Consider the following 22,272-nt stretch of genomic DNA (forward strand, 5'->3'; position numbering starts at 1 on the left):
AGGAAGACTGGCCCGGATGTTATCTCAGGGCCAATCTTCATCACACACACAAAAATAATAATAAAATAAAATTCCAACTAAATTTAATGGTCTGAGTTTTCTAAACCATACGTCTGTCTAGTAAATTTTCAAGTGGAAACAGTTTTTGTAATTCGTAATAATTAGCTTTATGGCAAAGAAGATTGGCACATCTATATCGTCAGTGATCATTCCCTTAGTGAAAAAAACCCCATAAATTAACCAAGGACCCTATATAACACAGGGTGTTTCTCTTTTCACTACAAGTAAGGGCATGTGCAGCAATACGTCACTGAGGATAATTAATCTGTTCGTTGTTATTTTTTAAGACTATGAAGTGGGCAACCTATTTCATAGCATTTGTTCTTTATTAAGGGGAAATATGAGAAACTTTATTTAACAGCCAAGAAATGTTTTAGCTAATAACTGAGATCATTTTGCCATAATTTATTATCTTTTTGTCCATTTATTAATCCAACAAATGTATATTTGCTTATCTCAGGCTGTTTGCTGGATGTATACTATGTATAAATGGTCTTAGTCAGCTTGGTGCCGTGATAAAACACCACACACTGGATGGCTTCAACAACTGATATTTACGTCTCATGAATCTGGAAGTGCCAGATCAAGGTGCTGGCAGATTCAGTTCCTGGTGATGGTCGGCGTCCTGGTTTGGAGGCCGCCACCTTCTCACTGAGTGCTCTTGGTCTGTTCTGGGAGTGTGTGTAGGGAGAAGGAGATCTCTCTTCCTCTTCTTATAAAGACACGAATCCCATTATGAGGGCCCTACCCTCATGAGCTCATCTACACCTAAATATCTCTCAGAGACCCCGCCTCCAAACACCATCTCACTGGGGGTTAGAGCTTCAACATATAAATATGGTGGGGGGGGGCCGGCACAAACGTTCAGCCCATAATGCTAATAAAGAAGAAAGAACCACCAGCTCTCTCCCTGGATTCTATGGTTAAATTAGGGAAACTACGTGAGCTCATGGTCCAGGAACAATTTCGACCTTAATGTGTGAACAGGGCTGTAGCGTGTGGTAGTGGGATACATAATTTACTGAGATCCGGGAGAGACCAGCTGTGCCATTTCCTGGTTTTGTGACCTTGGGTAAATTCCTTTTCCTCTCTCCATGAATGAGGTTTTGGCCAAGATCAGTGCTTCTCAAAGTGTTCACAGCACGCCTGCCCTGTGTTATCGATGGGTGGTACAGAGACCAAGATGGTCCCGTGATCAAATACATTTTGGAAATCCTGGGTTAAATAAAGGTGAAGAGGATTCATCGCCACAGGATTTCTCTGTTCCTTTAATATGTAATATGCTGTGCAAATCCCTGAGAGATATAATATTCAACATCCCCCAAATTTATGCTATCACTTCTCTTGATACCAGACACACAATCCCATATGCTTTGAAGAGATCCTGTGATCTAATCAATAGAAGCAATAGAAATAACATTTATTTTGTGGACTGAACCTGCCAACAGTTTACAGATGAGAGAAAATATTTTTAGTTCCACATAGATGCTAAACTTATTAGATGATGAATAAAAATTAGTTTCTTTTCTTTTCTTATGATACTGTTTTATTAGTGAATGGGGTTTCTCTATGGATAATCTTTGTTGTCATGAAGATGTACTGACGCATCAAACAATGTAGTACAAAAGACTGAGTGTACAGGGTGACTCAAGCATGTTTATATCTATGTGATCATGATGGTTGGCATTTATTTCATCCATTGTCAACCTCCTATGAGATCTCCCCAAGTGAAATTGTGATTTCTTTATTCATCTGTTTTCCAACACACTGTCTGATTTTTAATGCAATTTTTGATTTGTGGGTTTACAGAGATTATCAACAACACTTCTGTCTTAGGCTGTATTATCCCTATATCCGTCGTAAAGAAAGATGGGGTTTCTATCTACTAGTTTTGTGCAAAAAATGGGGCATTATTTAATTAGTTACAATAAACAATGTGCATAACAAATTTTTCCTCTGCAAAATTATGGAATAGCCCGTATATTCCCTATTGTGTCTATAATGACCTACCTGTGTGTTGAATGCTCATGTATCTACATATATGCTCTTTGACATCTTTGCCTCTGCCAATAATCCAACTCTATTGACATCTCCATTTGGATTTCCTCTCTCTTCAATTATTTTCTTCATTATTCTTTTGAGCTTTTTGGCTAGAATGACATAATTTTTTTTGAGTTGTGAAGTTTGAAAACCATACACTATGCCAGTCATAGTGGCATAAAATGAGGACAATGCTAAGTTGAGATAAAATGCTCAAAGTTATTTCAGCTATATCTACAAAGGTCCCATTTATCCTGCTCCAAATATTTGAGAAAAATTGCACGTTTACCATGTATTTCAAAATCATTTTCATTTTCAAGATTTAAGCAAAAGACTCTCTGATTTTTGCCTAATAGATTTAGAATAATGGCTACAATAAATTCCAAGACCTGATGAGTGTATATTGTTATATAGTCATTCATAACTTTCACATTTGATGGTCATTAACTGTGTATTTGGTCAAATTAGGTCACTCGTCTTTTTAATGGCTTTGTGTTATATTCTTTGCTTTCACAGACTAGATGCACGGGGAATAAAAACTTCTTTCCCTACCTTCTAAATCTAATCACAATTTTATAAATCAGCACATTTCAAAATGTCCAAAATTTTACATTTGAAATGATTGGAAGATACATGTGTGGATAATATGGCATAACACCATCATACATAAAATATTTCTCCCTGTTTTGTGGTTTCTTTATAACAGGAGTTCTAAACTTTTAGAATGCACAACAGTTACTTTCTCATTGTCTTCACATTTAATCAGCGTATTCAGAGTCAGGTAGTTTGTGAAGTACCTTTTAAGGAAACGTTGCTTTATAGCGTTTGCTATACTTTCATTTATGGTATAGAATATAAGTGTGCTATGCTTCAAAAGAGTTAGAAATCCTTTCTATTAAAATTTTTTCTTACAATGTGACAATTTACTCTTCCAGATGTCTCCACTGCTGAAAAATTAATTTCGAATTAATTTTGGTGTGTTTTACAATTTCGCTTTGGGAAGTCTTTAGAAGAGTTCTTTCATTTGTATGTCTCTTCATACGGGTCTATTTTGTGTCTAAATAAATACCCTCTAATTGACTAGTTTTACAATTTTGTCTGTCACTTATGTGATACCACCACCCATGATTTAACAACATTAGATACTAGTTTTGCTGAACTCAACCATCATTCCTCTAAAACTCTACCAAAAGGGAGATTTGTTAAAGAACATTCTATTCTGGATTTTTTACAGGGTGATATGCACCTTTATGGACTTAAATTGACCTCTTCTCCAGTTCATGTTTGTTACCCTATACTGCCCTGCTTACTTCGTGTCGTATCTTCTTTATTTCACGTTTTGATTAGCGTAATGATTAAATACAAAAGATCTAACATTTTTTCTTTATCAAAAATTCCTCAGTACACCTCCTTCTGTCCCCCAAAAGTTGGAAAGTTAATTGTTTCGTCTTCTAAGGCACTAACTTGTAAGGCACTAATTTACATTATTTCTACGGTTTCTGGTGCTGCCTCACCTCCTCTCTGATTTTTCTGTTTTGGGTCCATGTGTACTCGGTTGATCTTTGTCTGAAAGGTTTTTACCCCATTCCTTTAAAGCACAGGAGACAGCTCTGCTCTGCTCTGTCAAGTCAACACTTCTATCTGGGGCTGGGCTTCAAGCCCAGCTGTGTGGACCTGCATCCTCCACACCTTAAACTCTCCCCTCTGCTAGAGTCTTGGCTTTCCAGACCCTAAAATTAAAATCCCCGTGAGTGTTTTCCACCTAGATAAATCCACTGTTTCACTGCGACTGGAATCACTCTTAGTGTTGAAGGCCGATTATTGCATCTTTAGGCGATACATGTAGTGTATAGAAAATGCTTGGGCTCTGGTCCAGTATAGTTCAATAAATATTTGCGGATGATCATGTCAATCACTTTTCTAGTTTGTCACTCCGTTTCTGTAGATATATATCTATAGGTTTAAATGCTATCACTAGGAAGCATTCCTAAAAATACCAAATATGTTAGTACTATCAGCTTCTAACACGTACCGGATACATAGTGACGTTGGAGAAGGAAGAAAGGAAGAAGGAAGGTGTTTCTGTCCATATTTCAAATATCAAGGTCTGCATATAACTGCTTGCTGAGTCTTATCATATCAAACACTGATTGAAATGATTTTTGTTTGTTTTTAAATTATTCAAAAATTTATTATAATTCCTGCAGGTACAGATATAGATGCAATTTATTTTTATCAGAGGATGAGTTGGATTTACACGTAGACTTCAAGGAAGGAGAAAAATGAAAATTAATATACAATAAATTTATGTGAATCAACATGTAGTAAACAAGTACAGTAAATAAGTAAAAACCTATTATATCTTATATGTGAAGGGATGGGAATTTAGTGACTGAATTTAATTTTGAATTACTTATGACTTTTTTTTAAATTTCAAAACATTTTTCCTATTCATTGGAACCCTTTGGGGTTATTGATGTTCTCCAGTCTCTGTCATGCCTGGTGTGTACTTGAAGTGTCCCAAAGGATGGTGTGGTATCACCATAAACTAACTTTTTTGCATTCCAAGTTGTAGTTAGAAATTTTATACCCAAAGTATTTTAAGTATTTTTTTCTCAAGATCAAATTAAAAAAAGTGATATATAGTGGTGATCTTGCCAATCTGTGAGGAAAAAAGGATGAAATTTAAGTATAGCTGCAATCTCTATACTAAAGTTAAAAAGAAAGAGAGAGAGAAATTAGATTTATACCCAGAAAACAAGTCAAAGGCATAAGTGATCATATTTTTCCAGATTTAGCAATTTTATCATCTACAAAAAGCCCTAAATGGCTTGAAATTGTGTACTAGGAATAAAAAATATTGCCACTTAATTCATATGGTGTTTTATACTTTTTAATGTACAGCCATTTAGGGAAAAATCAATTTCAACTTAGAAAAACTTTATGATACTCCTCATCCTGCTCATCCCAGATAGAATCAGTGTCTTCCATGGCTTGAAATTACCCAGCTGGCTCAGGTACCAGTGGTGCCCACTCTGAGGCGATTTCTACAGCATGGTGTTCTCAGTGAACAGTCACACTAACGATGTGAAATGAGGGCACTGCTCTCTGTTTCATCTTCTCAAGTTTGAGAGGAAAGGGAGGCAAACTGGTGATTCTCAGACCTTAATGCATAGGAATTGTCAGGGATGCTGTCAACATGCAGGTTGTGATTTGATACTTCTGGGCTAGCTATGGCTGAAAACATGCCACTGTTTCAGACTCCCACACCGTGCTTTTAAAAGCAAGGAAGTAGAGAAAGTTGACCCTTCAGTTATCTACATAGACAGATGGGTTTATCTATGTGCCTGGACCTGGGAAACTTGACCTGCCAATTTGACTTCACTTTGCCTTTTCTTAGTATCAGATACAAGGAGCCTGGGTATGACTTTCTTGTGAGGACAGAGCACTAGGAGGCATCTCTTAGCAACTAGCATACAGAGGACTTAAAAATGTTATCGTCCTCCCTTGTCTGGTTTCTCCAAGTGCTGCCCTTGCACATCCCGTAGCCTAGACCCAGAGCCTGCCTTGTGAGTAGGCACCGTGTGGAGTGACACTGGCACCTGTTCTCAGAAGCACGTTATGCTTGCTGTTGCCCATCTTGAAATTGTTAATAATTTATCTTTGAACTTGTGTTTTTAAAGTGAAATCTGATGAGACAATGGAGCATGCATACGAGCAGAGGACACATGTGGGCCCAGTTCCGTGCACAAAGCAGGCAGTACACGTCCTCATGTGGTGCTGGGACCCACAACTGTGTAGTGGGCTGGCTCTGTGTAGACTTGTTCTTCCATTTTCTACTAGTTTTTGTGTCTGGGTTAACTAAAGTCTTAGCCACCTTCCCCATTTCAGCCCCATTACTCAGAGTCCCAGTCAGTTAGCTCATCGAATGGATTCATTTGCATTCATGTTAAGAACAAGAACCAAAGTGCAAGCCCAAGGCCATGTGAAGAATTTTACTGTAAAAAAGCCCTTCTCCCTCATTTGTCACCCTGGATAGCACATGAGTACTTTGGGACCTGGGATGTGAGAAGAAGATGTCCTAGAATGATGAAAGACATGATTTGCAGTCACCAAGTCTTTAACATCATTGCAAGTGCATTTTCAATTCTAGAAAATACCTTAGCTGCATATTTTGTTTATTTGCATGCTAAGGGTTAACATGGATAGGGGTCAGGATTAAATAATACTTAATCTATCTGATACTTGAGGCTGAAGTCCAATATTGTATGATGCATTTTTACTTAAATTTGTTGATGCCTTAACTGAAGGCAATTCCCTCTAAGGAAGTGCTTGATCACAGCTTTAGGGTCTGTAAATATGGGTCCAGTTTACCTAAGAACAGACCATTCTGTTCTGAGAATTTTTTTGTTATTTTTAAAAGGAAGAGAGAGAGAGGGAGAGATTGAATATAAAATATTTGTTCTCATATTATGTATTTCTGGAAGGATAGAATTCCCAGATTCACACTTAAAATTTGTTCATAAAAGCTGCTAAGTGTGCTTGAAAAACAGAAAGCAAGAGAGCAGTATCATGGCGTTTTGCATCTAATAGAAAACAATTTTTTAAGGACCTTTTAAAATGCAAATACATTATAATTAGAGTGTTTTATACTAAATGTGAAAAAAGAAATTTTATCACTTAAAGAAAAGCTTGATTCGTTGCATGATAAAAATTAAATAAGTTAACATTTAAGAATTAGCTCATAACCTTGATTTAAAGTTACTTGGTCTTCTTGGCAAAAAGAGTTAGACTTTGTTCATTTCTATTGGAGGAGAGCATAGAAAAGAGCTATTTTATTATTCAAATGGTAAGACTCTTGTTTCTATGACATAATTTCTAAGTCTTTGTCTTTGCATTTGTGTAGCTGTAGGTCTTGCTGCATGCCAAGAACCAGCCCTCCCCAGCAACGGCATCAAAACAGGAGACCGATACATGGTGAACGACGTGCTCTCCTTTCAGTGCGAGCCCGGGTACACCCTGCAGGTACTTCTCCTTGGAGTTCTTGGCAATAAAGGGGGTTCAAAACAGTAATCCTCAGCCAGCTAGCTCAGGCTGAGGCTCTAGATTTGCACCAGAGAGCTAACTTAGCATTTAGTTTCTCTCACTCGGTTTGTGAATCAAAGTCGTCATATTAGACCGTGCATGCTGGTAATCCTAATTATGGTGTGGAAAGGGCTTCTAAATCAGAAAGCCCCCTTTTGAAGTCAAGCATTTTATTTTCATAATTATTTTGTTTCAAAATATATATTCTCCCAATAACTATGCAGATTAAATTATAAGGGAAGAGGTCTTGGCACAATCTCTTGGAAAGTCCTATGCTAGGAACTGAGTTACTGGATCTGCTTCTGAGGCACGTGCTGCTTCTGCTTTGCAAACCGTTTTCATGGTCCCGTTCGGTAAATTATCATCCGCTACCTGCTCAGTGCCAGGCAAATAAGGGCTCATATAAATAGGTTTAAGTAATTATCCAGAGATATTAAATAGAAGTTTCTATAAACTATTTATAGATTTTTTGCAAAAAGTTTTTTATATAAAAGTTTTAATAAACTTTTTATAAACTAATGTGTTCCAATAGTAATCATTTTTTGTTATAAATTTCTGGTTTTACCATGAATAAGCTTATTCCTAGAATAGTTCCTTTCTGTCACTCAGCATAATTCTTATATAATTCTCCCTGCGTGCCAACAACAAATATTGAAAATCTAAACGTGTATATTCCAAAGTCTCATGGAAATGTTTAAGCCTACTTAGGTTTCTCATCTTCAATTAATTCAGGTAGTGAAGTACTTCTGGCTGTATGTTTCTTCCAACATTGAAGCTGATAGTATTTCAAGGAAATTTGTTTTCCTTGCATTCTTTACCCGACTTAAATAAAAGAGCTTGAGTAAGCATCAGAAGAAAGTTGCAACACAGCAGGGACACCAATGCATGTAATCCAAGTTGTGCAGGTGCGTGGCAGTAACCGTCTTGCAGAACAGGGACAAGTTACAGCAGCAGCAGCAGCAGATACTGAATGCTGATGGAGTGCCTACTTGACCTCACATTCATCGCACGCAGCCACGTGGTGTGGGTACTAGATGGGAGTGGAAGCTGAGTGAGTGTATGAGAGAGAGGGAGGGAGCAGAAGAGCTGGTGAACTGGGCATGGACAGATCAAGTGGGACCACATGTAGGAATTAGCCTGGGTTTTACGTTTAAAGAAGATATCTGTAAAATCCTTAGCCTGCTTCAGCAAGTGAAAAACATTATTGCTATTATTATAAACAAACACCAATATACATAAAGGCACCTTCATAAAAACAACCTACAACCTACGTTCTGTCAGTCTCAGTCGGTACTACGATAATTGCTTTGACTCTACAAAAAGATGAGCAGACCCCTGCGAGGTGGAACAGGAGGAAGGAAGCAGGAGGAACCTTTGCTAAAAGTTCTGCCACCTTAACAAGTTTTTAATCAAGCATATTAAGACTTTTTAACTGATTCTTTAAGACAAAGCTTTCCGGTTTCACATATTACACTATAAAGAAGTATGTCACATATGAAGGGTGTCATTTTGAGGGACACTTCACTGTATACTGACATGCCATTTTTATGCTTTTTTTTTGCTTGCATTATAAATCGACTTAAATCACGTAAATATCCTGCTGTCTCGATCCTCTCCCGAATTCCCACTTGCTACTTGCTCTTGCTGTTGCTCACGTGTGCTCATCGTCTCTGCTCGTTTCTGATGTCACTCTGCGGTTACCGTGAGCATCCTTTTGTAAGTGATGCTTGGACAGCCCTCAGAGAAGAAAGGAGAAAGGATTATTTAGTAAAGACCTTTCTTATAATGAAGTTTTTAATACGCTGCTTAGAGATAAAGGCCTGTGGACACCACATCTGTAGAGCCCAATCAGTCCACTTATTAGCTCTTTTTCAAATGCAAACTAAGCTATTTTTTCCTTTGTTACAGACCCTGTCAAGCTTTGAGTTCACAAAGCTTGTCATTCGTATGAGTAAAAAAGGATTCAGAATTTTTTCTTTAATTACTAAAAGTGGACAGTTTTGCTAACACATTAGTATATTCGGGAAGACAGCATGGTTAAATTGCATATCATTCATGAAAAGCATTATTCCTTGTATAGTTTACACACGAAAGTCTATAAATGCGTATGCCTGGTGAGATTCACGCACATGGCATAAACGTGCTGTGACATGACACACTGAATGTGAATCCTGAATATTTGAATCATTTATGATTCCTATCTTCTCTAGACTTGTTTTACTTTCTTTGAAAAGAAGAAAAAAAAGAAAATTTCCATTCTAAACTAGTAAATAAATACACAGAGTTCTGTCTCGTTTTGGATCCATTATAAAAATTTCAGCTGGAATCACTAATATGAAATGTTTGTGCCAAAATCAATAGCAGAATACGACCTAGATTGGTAATAAATGACTAGTTCATTGGTAGTCTTCAATAAGTATCTGTAAAGTTTTTTGCACTTTATGTTAACCATAATTCAGAAAGAAATTTATTAAAGATAATTTAATGAATCAGAGAATGAGTTGACACAGAACCTGAACTTTAGGAAGAAAAGCATTGTACAGAATGTCTTCTTTAAGAATAAATAGAGTCTTCCTTCACTGTAACGACTTTTAAAAATATCAGGAAGTATGAGAAAATGAGTTTTATGGCAGGAAAATTGAGTATGAAATGTTTCTAAGCTTAGGGAATCAGTTTGTCATTGATAACTGCATTAGTGCAAATTTTGTTTGACGCATTCCCTCTACATCGATTGCGGCAAACGGAAATTCACGAGTACACATGGCAGATGAGACCACCAAGTCACAAAGAGGAAAAAACTAAAAATTAATAGTCTGCACACAGAGGTACCCGTTTATTACTGTCTCTTTCATGGAAAGAGAGATTTTAGCACAAAACATCTCAAAATTGAACCCACTGCTGTTTGATTTTTAAAAGAGGAATAATAGGACAGACTTTTTTGAAGGTTGAAAGTTGAAAACTGCATATATTTAAAGGATAAAGAGGTCATGAGTGATGAGGATTAATTTCATTGCAAGCACATTAATTTGACAGCCTGTAAAGCTGTCGGATAATAAAATGAATGTCGTCTCCTTTTTCTCCATTGACAGAGGAACTGACCCAGTTCTTTGCTGAACCATTATGCTGAAGCTGCATAATGGTCATGCGACCTGTATGTGAGCTCTAGACAAACACAAAAGATACCTTTTCATAAGCAGATTATGTATTGTTGACATTTCACCCTTCAAATCATACCTAGTGTTTCCTAATCATGGTCAGCCTCTGAGACCAAAAGCTATAACTTCTGATGATTAAAAAAAGGGATGTGCTTTGCCCAATTCATTGCTTTAAGCATTACAAAACCATCCTGGCAGAAATGTAGACTGTCGAGAAGGGACGGGGAAGATTTTGTTTTTACTGAAAAGAAATACAATGATTATGGATATTTTTTTCTATTTTGATTCAAAATATGTGATTCATTAATAAACACTAGTAGAATAGATTTCGAAATTTCTGATTTGTTTTCCATTTGTAATTAAATCAAAAAGGAAAACTAAAGTACAGAAATTCTCACAAACAGTTAATCCTTAAATGCTCTCTTTTCAGGGATGTGAGTTCTGTTTCATTTTCTCTTCACAGGGCCGGTCCCACATTTCTTGTATGCCTGGAACCGTTCGGCGCTGGAACTACCCTTCTCCCCTTTGCATCGGTATGGACATCCTTCGGTCGTTGCGTTGCTGTTCACGTGGACTATCAATACATAACGGGGATCTCGTTGAGCTGCTCTTTTGGGCTTCAAACGATGCACTTTTGTATTCCTTTTGAAACATTTGTTACATAATAATAACATAATGGGGCGGTAGAGGTATAGCAAAGGTTGAACATGCATCTTCCCCACTGGAGCTAGTAGCTCAGCTTTTTTGTCATCTTTGGACCAACCTACACAGTTGAGATGCAAGACTGCTAGCTCCAGCCACTAAACTCAAGTTGCATTGTATCAGAAGGCCAGTGGATTAATTTACGGGAAGGAATGAATGTAGCTGGTCGGAAAGTCTGAGCTGTGGTCTCTACCGTAGGCCTTTAGCCTCAGGGAGATCAAGTTTCCAGAAGCAAAATTCAGAAATACAAATCAGGGGTTTGCAGTTGGAGGGAGAGTACTTTTTGAGAAACAGAAAGGGCTCTGCCCTGGTAGATGTGCTCTTGAGGGCTGGGGCTGCAGCCTGCTTCTTTAGGGAAAAGCGTTCCCAACACCCGCCTTTAAAGAGGGAGAACCTGTGCCTGAGGCCCATAAACTTTTCACATAGATTAAGTGGTGGGCATTTTAAAGTTTCCCTGCACAGCAGGTGATTTTCATCTACCTCCAACACAGGAAGACCTTGAAATGGAAAGGCTGTGATGTCAGGGTGCTCTGCATTCTTCTTTATTTTATTTATTTACTTTTTTTGAGGATGATTAGCCCTAGAGCTAACTGCTACCAATCCTCCTCTTTTTGCTGAGGAAGACTGGCCCTGAGCTAACATTCATGCCCATCTTCTTCTACTTTATATGTGGGATGCCTGCCACAGCATAGCTTGCCATGTCCGCACCTGGGATCCGAACCAGCGAACCCTGGGCTGCCAAAGCGGAACGTGTGCACTTAACCGCTGTGCCACCAGGCCAGCCCTGCGTTCTTCTTTAAACTCTGCATGTTCTTCCTCTTCTCCAAGCCCAGAGCTTCATGCACCACCTGGATGCTGTGTATCTGACTCAGAGATCTGTACTTACAGAGCTCAGGTGACCTTACGACTCTGTCAGGTGCTTCCTTACCTGTATGACTCAATATACCCAAAGCCTGAGTCAAGTCCGTTCCACCGCCTGCATCCCTTCCTCCATAACTGCCATTATCATCCACATTTTTTGTCTAATCTACATGTGACCTTAGATTTCTCTCATTCCCCAGATACAAGCTATCTCTCACTCTTGTCAACCCTGCCACCTAAATGCATCCCCAGATGTGATCCTTGATCTATAACGCCCCAGCTTTGAGATCTCATAGCCTCTTAATGCCTCATGGCCCTGTAAATAGTTGTTATCCGGCTCCACAGCATCAGCTGCAGCCTCCAATCCCAGCCATACTCCAACTTTATCAGGAGAAAGAGCTTGTTACAGTTGATCTGCTCAAGGCCCTGAAATCTTCTGCCTACTCTGTACCCACGCCTCTGGCCAAAAGACATCCCAGCATCAGCATATGGCTTGAATTGGCTCCATGATTTGGCCCTGGAACCACAGCTCTCCTTTCCTCTTGTTCCGTGCATCAGCAAGTGCTGGATGCTGCCGCGCCAGTTCACCCCTCCATTGCACATGCTCTCTATGCCTGGCCTCCTGCATGGTCACGGCTGGGCCTGCCATATCAGGGCCTGAGACCACAGGAAAAACCAGTAATACTAACCCTGGCTGTATTTAAAATGTTGACATTTTGTTCATCCTAGGGCTTTTCTTTGCATCATTTTTGATTTTTCCAAATATTGCACTAACTTATTATTTGAGGGTTCAGGCATCCTCCTAAAATTTGCACCTGAGGGAAGTGCGTCAGCTACCTTCCCCTCAGCCCAGTCCCGGCCAGCTTCTCCACTTCAGGCAGCTAACATCCATAACAGGAATTTGGTTCTCCCATGTGTATGACTCCGCTTTTGTATATGAAGCTTTACTGTAATTTTGCGTAAATTAATCTACCCTCCTGACAATCCCAAGGCTCTTACAGGCAGAGCCAAACGTCACTCACTACTATACTGTTAGCACATAGTGGGCTCGCAATAATTTTGACTCAAGAATGACCAGTCAATGATTGACCATCAGATAGCATGGATCATTATAATGATTGCGTGATCACAAATGCCTTCTTCATAGTCCCTCTCCTGCTTCCAACACGTGTATATTGCCAAGGGGAGCACTCAGAGCCCCCCTGTCTCTGGAATGCTCCCTCAAGCATCCTTATACTGCAGATGTGTTTCAGAGAAAGTGGTCAACTCTATGTGAACAAATGCGTGCAATTTTAAAGGCCACCATACATCCTTTAAGTGTCCTCTGAGTGATTCCCATGCAGTTTATGATCCGTTTTGCCAGGGAATATGGTAACATATTGTGTTATGCAGATTCCCATAGGTGAAGCAAGGTACTTCCTCTCTGGTACATGTTCCTCTGACAGCCTGATTTCCCAGCTCACACAAATCCTAGGTGTTCAGTGGTTTTGAGTAATATACAACATAACTACCTTGAACGGGAAACAGATGGAGTTGTGTACAGAGGAAAATAAAACTAAACCAAACCTTTAAAACAAACAGGACTTCAGCCTTTATGATAGTCTCGTCCAGGAAGCAGTATGTGTCCCTATTATGTCCACCATGTCATATTTGTTTACAAGTGAAAGATGGGCCTTAGTGACCAGTATCTTTTTCGGTGAAAGTGATTTCTTGGTAAAAATCCATGTTTGGGTTACCATGTCATCTAAAAAGTTGAAGTTATTTGTATGGAGGTTTAAAATTCTAGGCTTGATTGGAAGGGAGAAATGAAGGATGATGAGGAACCGACGTTAGGGGACTGCCTCCACCCCCGTTACACAGAACGTCAATCTTCCTGTTTATTTTTACATGAAGCACTGTCTGTTAAACTTGGGAACTGAAATATCTTAAACTTTGAAATGAAATCAGCTCCCAGCGGGTATTCAATCAAACAATAGTTATTGCTGGCACTCTATATTATGTGGAAAAATGTTTAATTTGAATAGTTAACCTATATTAGCCAAATATAATTGATTTTTACCTTTTATTTAACATGTCTCGTATATTAGCAAATGTGGAGGATGTCAACTTCCATTACACCTGCTTGCTCCTGATTTTTGTAAGGTATAGAGAAAGGTTTTTCATTGGAAAACTCCCAAATGGCCCACGTAAAGCTCAAAGACTGATTTGAGAGATTGAAAGCTTTTCTTGGCTGTTAGCTTTAGATTAATCTCAGCTGAGGGAATTTAAGACTAGAAATCCATAGAGAGATGATACTTTACTTATTAGCTCTTGGAAACCTCACGTCCTAATTTTTAAAAATAAATTACTGCTAATGAAGACAATTTATATCAAAATGCTTTTCCACAGTCTACTGAGTGTTAGCATTATTCTCAGAGCTTAACTGATATCAACTATTTTGACCATCACAACAAGCCCCAGAGGGGCCAAGCCATTTGCCAGGTCCCTGCTGCTGAGCTGGCACTCCCTGCTCCATGAGGTCTGTCCAGCAAGGCATGGCCTGTGCCCTTGAGTAAAAGCTGCATATATTCTTACCAAAAAATCAAGAATCTGCACAAAATAAGATATATAAATCCAGTACAATGTAAGATAGCTATTTTATAAAAATAAACACATTGTCCTTTAGAGATACTGTATTTATGAATAACTCTCCAATGATGCTACTTAACTATAAGAAAGGGCTGGCGTGGAGGGCGTGTCTCCACAGGAGGCGGGAAGTTGGTCTACCAGTTGGTGGTGGACAGTTAGACCCTGGGAAGAAGGCTGAAGCCTGATGGTAACAATGAGCAAATATAAAATAAGACAAAGCGCCTGATGGAGTCTAAAACATCACAGGAGAAAAGATTGATGCACGGTTTTTGGGATCTCTGTTTCTATGCCCATCCAAAGATGCTCCATTGATTAACAAAAGAAGGACTACCTGCAGTTCTAACTAAGTACTTAAGGAATTAGATTATCATTGTATGTTTGACAGGAGAAATACCCGATATCTAGGCCCCACATGTGTCTCCCACAACACCGAGAGTTGGCCTGTATTAAACAAAGACATCGATACTGATGATAACTTCTATCAGCCAGCACTGGGTCAGCTACTCATGTGAGATGCTCTCAGCCCTCACTGAAGAAGTACATGGATGCTTAGATTTTATAATTCCTGAACTTTTTCTCTTTTTTTGGTAAAAGTCTTGCTCAAAATCAAAAGGACCTTTTTAGAAAGGTCACCTTTATTTCACCTTTGTTTTCCTGTTTCTGTCATTCATTTGGCATTTTCCTATCTGTCTCCCCTATAGCTGGTCAAACATATTTACCCTCATTGCAGGTTGTAAGAGCCCTCAGGGAAGGGATAGTATTGCTAAATATATTCAGGTTTGCCGCTCAGATCCACCGGTGTCTTCCACAAAATTGATGGACTCATGGATAAAATGTACGTCACAACCTATATTTCAAATACTTGGTATCTCCCCCCAGAAGTCACCTTGGGTGATTATACTGCAAATAACAATGAAGCTTATGTTTAAGACTTTGCTGGGGGCCGGCCCCATGGCCGAGCGGTTAAGTTCACACACTCTGCTTCATCTGCCCAGGGTTTTCCTGGTTTGGATCCTGGTTGCCATGTGGCACCGCTCATCAGGAAAAAAACAAGAAGATTGGCAACAGATGTTACCTCAGGTGCCAATCTTTGAAAAAAAGACTGAAAAAGCAAGGTGTTTGGTCCTCGGATAATTAAAAAAAAGACTTTGTTGGAATTATTCACGCATTCTACAAAAATACATTTTTTAACTTTTTTAAACTTACATTTTTAACTTACACAATGTTGAAACCCAGACTGTGATTTTCTAGCTTGAGCGATTACCATACTCACTGGACTTGACTTTCTAAGACGTTTAGATTTTCCTCCTGTCAAATTTACCCTCAACAGGTAAACTTTTTCTACCTTGATGATTAAAAAAAAAAGAAAAAAAGCCTCCACTCTAGGTCCTGAGGGATCTCTGAAAGAGGGCTTCCAAAAATATTTGCCTAATGAGAGCATTGTTAGAATAGGAATTAAGCCTTTTAATGTGACTTCCTGGACAGAAGAGGCATCGTTTGCATTATTACTTTGAAATTACATGAAATTGCCATTTTAATAGGGCACAAATGGTCAAATATTAGAATTTCGTCTGCTGCAACCTATATTATTTGACATGTTTGTTATAAAATCAGTTGTGATGTATAGTCAAACCTCAGCTGCAGTAGCCTGAGTGTGAGGAACCAAGATCAGGCCAGATGAGGGAGTTATCTTTTCCCCGCTCATCACAGAGTAAGATTCTTTGGGCAGGAAGTGGTTTCAGTGGCTGCATTCCAAACTGAACAGAATTCTGCAGGTAACTATCCTGGTTAAAATGTGGGTTCTGGAACCAGATGGAGCTGGAGTAATGGTCTGGTTGTGCTGTTCACCAGGTGTGTGCCCTTAGGCAAATTTCTTAATTTCCTCAGCCTTGGTTCCCTTATCTGTAAATAAGGTAATAATAGTACCAGCCTTTTGGGGTTATTATGAGCATCAAATGATGTATTTCTCTCAGCACTATAGGTAGCACATAGTTAAGGATCAATGAATAGCAACTCATACTACCATTCAATGCCTAGCAACTTAGAACCTGAAAGTCAATTGAATGGCTGACTAAAATGCATTAAATCGAAGAATCTTTACCAAGAACCTGTGTGTACCAGAAGTAGAACTGCCAAAATGGGGAAAGTGGTCAAAAGGGACAAACTTCCAGCTATAAGGTAGACCAGTCCAGGCATGTGATATGCTGCATGGCCCCTCTAGCTAAGAATACTGTATGGCATATTTGAAAGTTGCTAAGAGTAGATCTTCGAAGTTGTCATCACAAGAAAAAATTCCATAACTTTGTATGGTGATGATGTTAACTAGACTCATTGTGGTGATCATTTCACAGACTATACAGATGTAGAATCATTGTGTTATACACCTGAAACTAAGAATATTATACGTCAAGTGTACCTCAATAAAAAACAAAAGACAGAATAGAAAACAAAAGAAAGAAAAAAACAAGTAAAGGAAAATAAAACACTGATATGAATGCTAAATAAACTCTCAATTGAAGTTCTTTTTGCTCCCCTTCCTCAATAATTAAAATATCGCAAATTGTGCTAACCACTACAATTGGACTGAATATCGAATATAATTTCATCCTTCTTGGATCGTACAGAAGGCATTTCCGGAGCATCTACTCAATTATTATTAAATTAAAGAAATGCTTGCTTCTTGTTGGCAATAGTGGTGACCAAACTAGCTTTTTCTATATGTCATAATAGCTACCATTTATGGAAGGGCTACTAAGTGGCTTGATTTTATGAGTTAGTATGCATATAAGATTTCATTTAATTTTCACAACACCATTTGCAGCAAGTATTATTGTGCTCATTTTATAAAATCAAGAACAAAATCAGAAACAGTCTTTGTTCTTAAGCATCTGACACTCGAGGGAGAGAGCTGAGCCCATAAGTCACTAATGTGCCCACTGAGTCGTGGATGTGCCGTAATTGGGGACCAGATTCGCTTCTGAAGACTGCTTCTACTGAGCAGAGTGGAGGAGGGCAGGTGGAATTAAACGTCCCTGCTAGAAAGCGAGGACCCACCAAACTAACTACCGTTGTCCATTTCGCAGCGACCTGTGGCGGGACGCTGAGTAGCATGGGTGGCGTCATCCTGAGCCCGGGGTTCCCAGGCGCGTACCCCAACAACTTGGACTGCACGTGGAAGGTCGCGCTGCCCATTGGCTATGGTAAGAGAAAACACTTTTAATTCCTAAAAATTCAACTTGTTGATTTCTGTCTTGGAAAGAATTCAGCTGAATTAAAAATGTGCCTTATTCGGTTGACATAATCGTGTCTTTACTTGAATTTAAAGACACGATTTTAAATACAGCTTTGGCAGAATAACTTTGCGAACAGAAAGTTATTTGAAAAATCAATTCAGCTGTGCAACTCTCTTCAAGGCAAATTAAATTAGCTGGATGATGATACAGTAGGCACATGCAGCGCTAAACGTAGCATCCCTAATTCAATTATCCATCTCTCTATTTATAACACCGCCTTTTATAATCTATCTCTGGGACTCAATAATGGTGGTTATTTCTTTTGAACAATTTTTAAGGCTTTTTTAGATAATGACACAGTTTAGTATAGTTTTATAAATTTTTGCAATTATTTATTATATTGATATGGGTTTATGAAATTGGCTCTTTAGAATATTTAGTTATTAACTTTCAGGTTATCCACCTTAAATAATTCATGATTTTAATTGTTGTGTACACTGATATTTCACTCTGCCCTTCTTCAGAAATGCATGGGCTTTGTGAAATTTTGATTCTCTATCACTCCTTTCCCTGTCTGCCCTGTGATTTCCTTTGTATTTTAGCTCATTAATTTGAATTTTCCCCACAGTGACTTTCCCACAAGCACACACTGTGATGGGTGTACCAAGCTCTGTACTCACTGAGAGTCGCGGAGGATAGCAGTTGAGGACCCATGTACTAATTAAGTGTTAGGTGAATGATGAATGAACATAAGCAAAAATGGAAATCCTTCCTCTAGAAGAAGATCCTGTTTTTTACTGTTTTCAAAGCTTTTGAGTTAAGAATCTGTGCCCCCGATGGCAGCAGCAGACATGCAGGTTAGCAAGGGGCAGGTCCAGATGCTCAGCAGAGAAGCCAACAGGAATGGGGGCATGAGGGCCTGGCAGGGCTCCATCAGGTGTGCGAACATGGATGTGCTGCGCACAGACACGGACTGTTAGGCCAGGGAAAGAGGGGGTCTGGAAGGGCACCCCCACTGGAGAGAACACTCGTGAAACTCACGTCCATCAAGTTCTTTCAGGGGCCACCCAGAGGGCTTGGAGAGTAGGGAAGTGGGGAGACTCCACAAGGGGATTACTCAGGCTTTCTATTTCTTCCAGGTTTTAAGTTTAGTTTTGCCTTTTACATCATGAACTTTCTGAGCACAGAGGCAGTAATTCTGCTCTAGATGCAACAAAGGGCTTTGAAGGACTTTATCCAACATCGGCTCAGTTATTCTCAAAAACTGGGTTCATTTCCTTACCACAGTTGGTAGGAATCTTTGAGTCAGGCTTCAGGGTGAGATCGCAGACACACAGGATCCAGGATATTCCAGCAGGGTTGTAAATGACAGCATCTCCAGGAGCCTTGCCTTCCTCATCGCTAAAACTAAAATCCCACGGAGGCACATGGTGAGGACGAACTGACACAATTCAGGAGGGGAGTTTAGTGCAGGGCTGGAGATCTCGTGGACAGTGACAACAGTGAACAACAAAAAAGGTCAGCTTATTTTTGTTATTATTACTCCAAATATTTCCCACTGTCCTTTCAAACATCGTTATAAATATTTTATCCATGAATGGATATACATGTTTTCTTAATTTATTTTCCCAACTTTACTTTTCTTTAATTTGAGAAGGCTATTGTTTGGCATTTTTCCTTATGTTGCTCTCTCAAATATGCAAAAGAATAATTCAGGACAAAAAAAAAGGAATTAAATTGTCTGACTGCATTGTCATTTCTGTGAACCTAAACAAAATATTTATTTGAAGGAAAGCTGAAATGAAAAAAACAATTTATGAAATTTTATAACAAGGATGATTTAAGTGCTTACAATATTTGATATTGCATAGTATTGAGTTTAAAAAGGATGAAAAGGCAAAAAGAAACTTTGTGTCTTAAACGCTAAGTACATACAAAATAGTGTGACTGTCCCTAGCTTTTTAGAATAGATGTAGTTATGCTTCAGAATAGTTTGTTATAGATTAAATTTAAGTGAAACACCAGGTTTGCCTGTGATAAATTTTGTAGTCTGAGTGGAGTAGTTCCCCTGACATGGTAGATATTAGGAATTTTTCTATCCCTGGTAGGAAGGAATGTTTTCTGGGGCTTAAATAATTATAGAGCATTTCGCAGACTCAGGGAAAATATTACTGGCTGTATTTTAGCCCCCGTCAGGTTTTTGAAACTCTTACGTGAATTAGTTCTCTCCATTCCCCATCTTCCTTTATCTCGGCTTCTTCTCCCTGGTAATATCTGTCACCCTGTAGTTTGAACTGCCTCTTCTACACACGTGACTCAAAGCGCCATCCCTCATCTTGCTCAAATGTCAAACCACATTTTCACCTGCAAGGGACATGTTTCCATCTGGGTCATCAGAAAGTGTCCCAGACTCAATTCAGATTCAGATTCCTTCTTGCTCTTCCCTTAACTCAGTCTCCTGCACGTTAGGGTCTCCTGTGTGATCCCTGTTGGTGTCCACAGCAGGACCGTTTTCCCGGTACCTTCCTTTCCCTGAATTTACCTTGCTTTTGGCAGCAGGTTCTTCCCAGAGTCTCCCGAATCCTAGGCAAACATCAGACCTCTCCCCTGGAAATTTTGAGACATTAAATTTGGGTTTGAAGCACAGGAATCTGCATTTTTAAATCAAGCACTCCAGAGGTTTCTTATAAAAAGGAAAATTGGGAACACAGCAAGGATGACCACCATATCTTTTAATTATCATTTCTCCCCTCTCTGAGCTCCCACGTTGCTTCCTAACCTTACGCTGACTCCAGAACATTTCCTGTAATTACAACCCATCACGGGCTCTTGCTTTCCTAGTGGGACAAGTCAGGGGTTGGGAAGATATATTTCTACTGATGCGACAATAGATGTTGTGCCAGGGAGACATCTGCTGTTTGGATGATTTTGGTAAACAAGCTGGAAGATAATAGTAAAAATATATTTCCTCCCTCATATTGGGAAAAGACATAATGTGATAGGAAGTTTACATTAATAAATATGGTGGTGTTAACTAGTTCTTCATAGTAAAGGCGTTCATTGGCACATTGGCTGTCACTGCTCAGCTCCCCAACCCTTCCTTGGATTTCCTGCTTTGAGCGTCTGTGTCAGTGTGTGTCTGCATGTGTGTGTCTCTGTGTGCGGAGGAGGTAAGGTCTTTTACCAGCCCAATCTCTTTCTTGGAGGTTTGGGAAATAATTTTAAGCAATGTTTTCTGCAGGATCATTGGAAAGTTCACCAAGAAACGGAAGTTATGGGAAACTTGCTTACCTAAAACCCAAAGAGTCTATCAGATTTATTGTAAATTATATCTACTTAAACTTAGAATGCTATAAACCAAGGAAAATGATTGCTTAGACCAGTGGTTCTCAAATTTTGTTGTGTATAAGAACCATTGGTACAAGTCAAGTTGTTGCCAGGAAGATTCCTGTGGCCTGTTCCTGGATGCTCTCTCAGCACCCCTAGCCATGTAAGGAGAAGAATTCGGTATTTTTCCCCAGAACCTTTGGTATTTTGGATGCTAGAGTTACAGACTACTTTAGAAAACATTTCTCCAATTTATGGGAGAACACCTTTAATCAAAATAAGGCAAGAAATGCACAAAGAATTTTCATAAGATCCTTACAAATATTATTTATTTAATATAAATTGCTTTGCTGAAAAAATGCAGAAATCATGAGATTTTGACAGATTGGAAGTAGAGAGAGAATATTATTTAGTATGAAACAGCAAGATACATAAAATCTTTAAAGTGAATAAGAAAAAATAATTGCTACTATTCTTCCAGATTTTTCTTAAAAATAAGTTTTACCTCAATATTTTTAAATTTAGCCCCTTCGTTTCTGCAAATGCTGTCTCAGGTGTCTCAGCATACATTCTAATTTCCTTGATGGTCTATTTAGGTTTTTGGCTGCTCAGGGTGTGGGTGACTATTGTATTGGTAAGCATGAATGACTCCAGTTCCTCCAGCTACCTCGAATAACTCAGTTATCCAGAATATGAGACATGGTTGCCCTTTCTTCAGGAAAAATATATGTGATGTTTTTCAGTCATGGAGGATTTTTCTGGTGTGTTTTGAGTCTTTCCGTACAACTGGATATGCAGGGGACTACCTGATAGATTACCCAATCCATTGGTTAAACAGCTACCACTTTTAACCAAGTAATTATTTTGATGACTGCTGCTTCCCTCCATGTCCATGGATCAATCAGTAGTTTAACTGAATAGGCAAGAGTGGTTGGTTGCTTTGGCATCACATGAAAACCACCTTTGTCTCTTGGCTCTATTCATTCTGGTGACAACTATTTCCTCCATCCTGCCTCAGTGTGATGCAACTTGTCTCTCAGAATGATTGGGTGACATCTGGCTGAGGGATGGGCAGTGTATGTCTTGGTTGCTCATGTTTTTGGGCTCTGAGTTTAGCTGAGTAGAAATCCCACTCTATCAGTTACTGGTGATACAAATTTACACAAGTAACTAATATGTTT

General features: G+C 39.0%; 1 protein-coding gene across 1 annotated transcript in view; it reads left to right on the forward strand.

Annotated features, from left to right (window-relative positions):
- Window positions 1-22,272, forward strand: part of CSMD1 (CUB and Sushi multiple domains 1) — a 1,825,670-nt gene that overhangs the window by 1,624,017 nt on the left and 179,381 nt on the right. The window contains exons 39-41 of the mRNA XM_046648453.1: window positions 7,007-7,125; window positions 10,804-10,873; window positions 17,615-17,731. Of these exons, the coding sequence (XP_046504409.1) occupies window positions 7,007-7,125; window positions 10,804-10,873; window positions 17,615-17,731 (306 nt within the window). The remainder of the gene's footprint in view (window positions 1-7,006; window positions 7,126-10,803; window positions 10,874-17,614; window positions 17,732-22,272) is intronic.

Source organism: Equus quagga, chromosome 22 (assembly GCF_021613505.1).
Source record: "Equus quagga isolate Etosha38 chromosome 22, UCLA_HA_Equagga_1.0, whole genome shotgun sequence".
Lineage (NCBI taxonomy): Eukaryota > Metazoa > Chordata > Mammalia > Perissodactyla > Equidae > Equus > Equus quagga.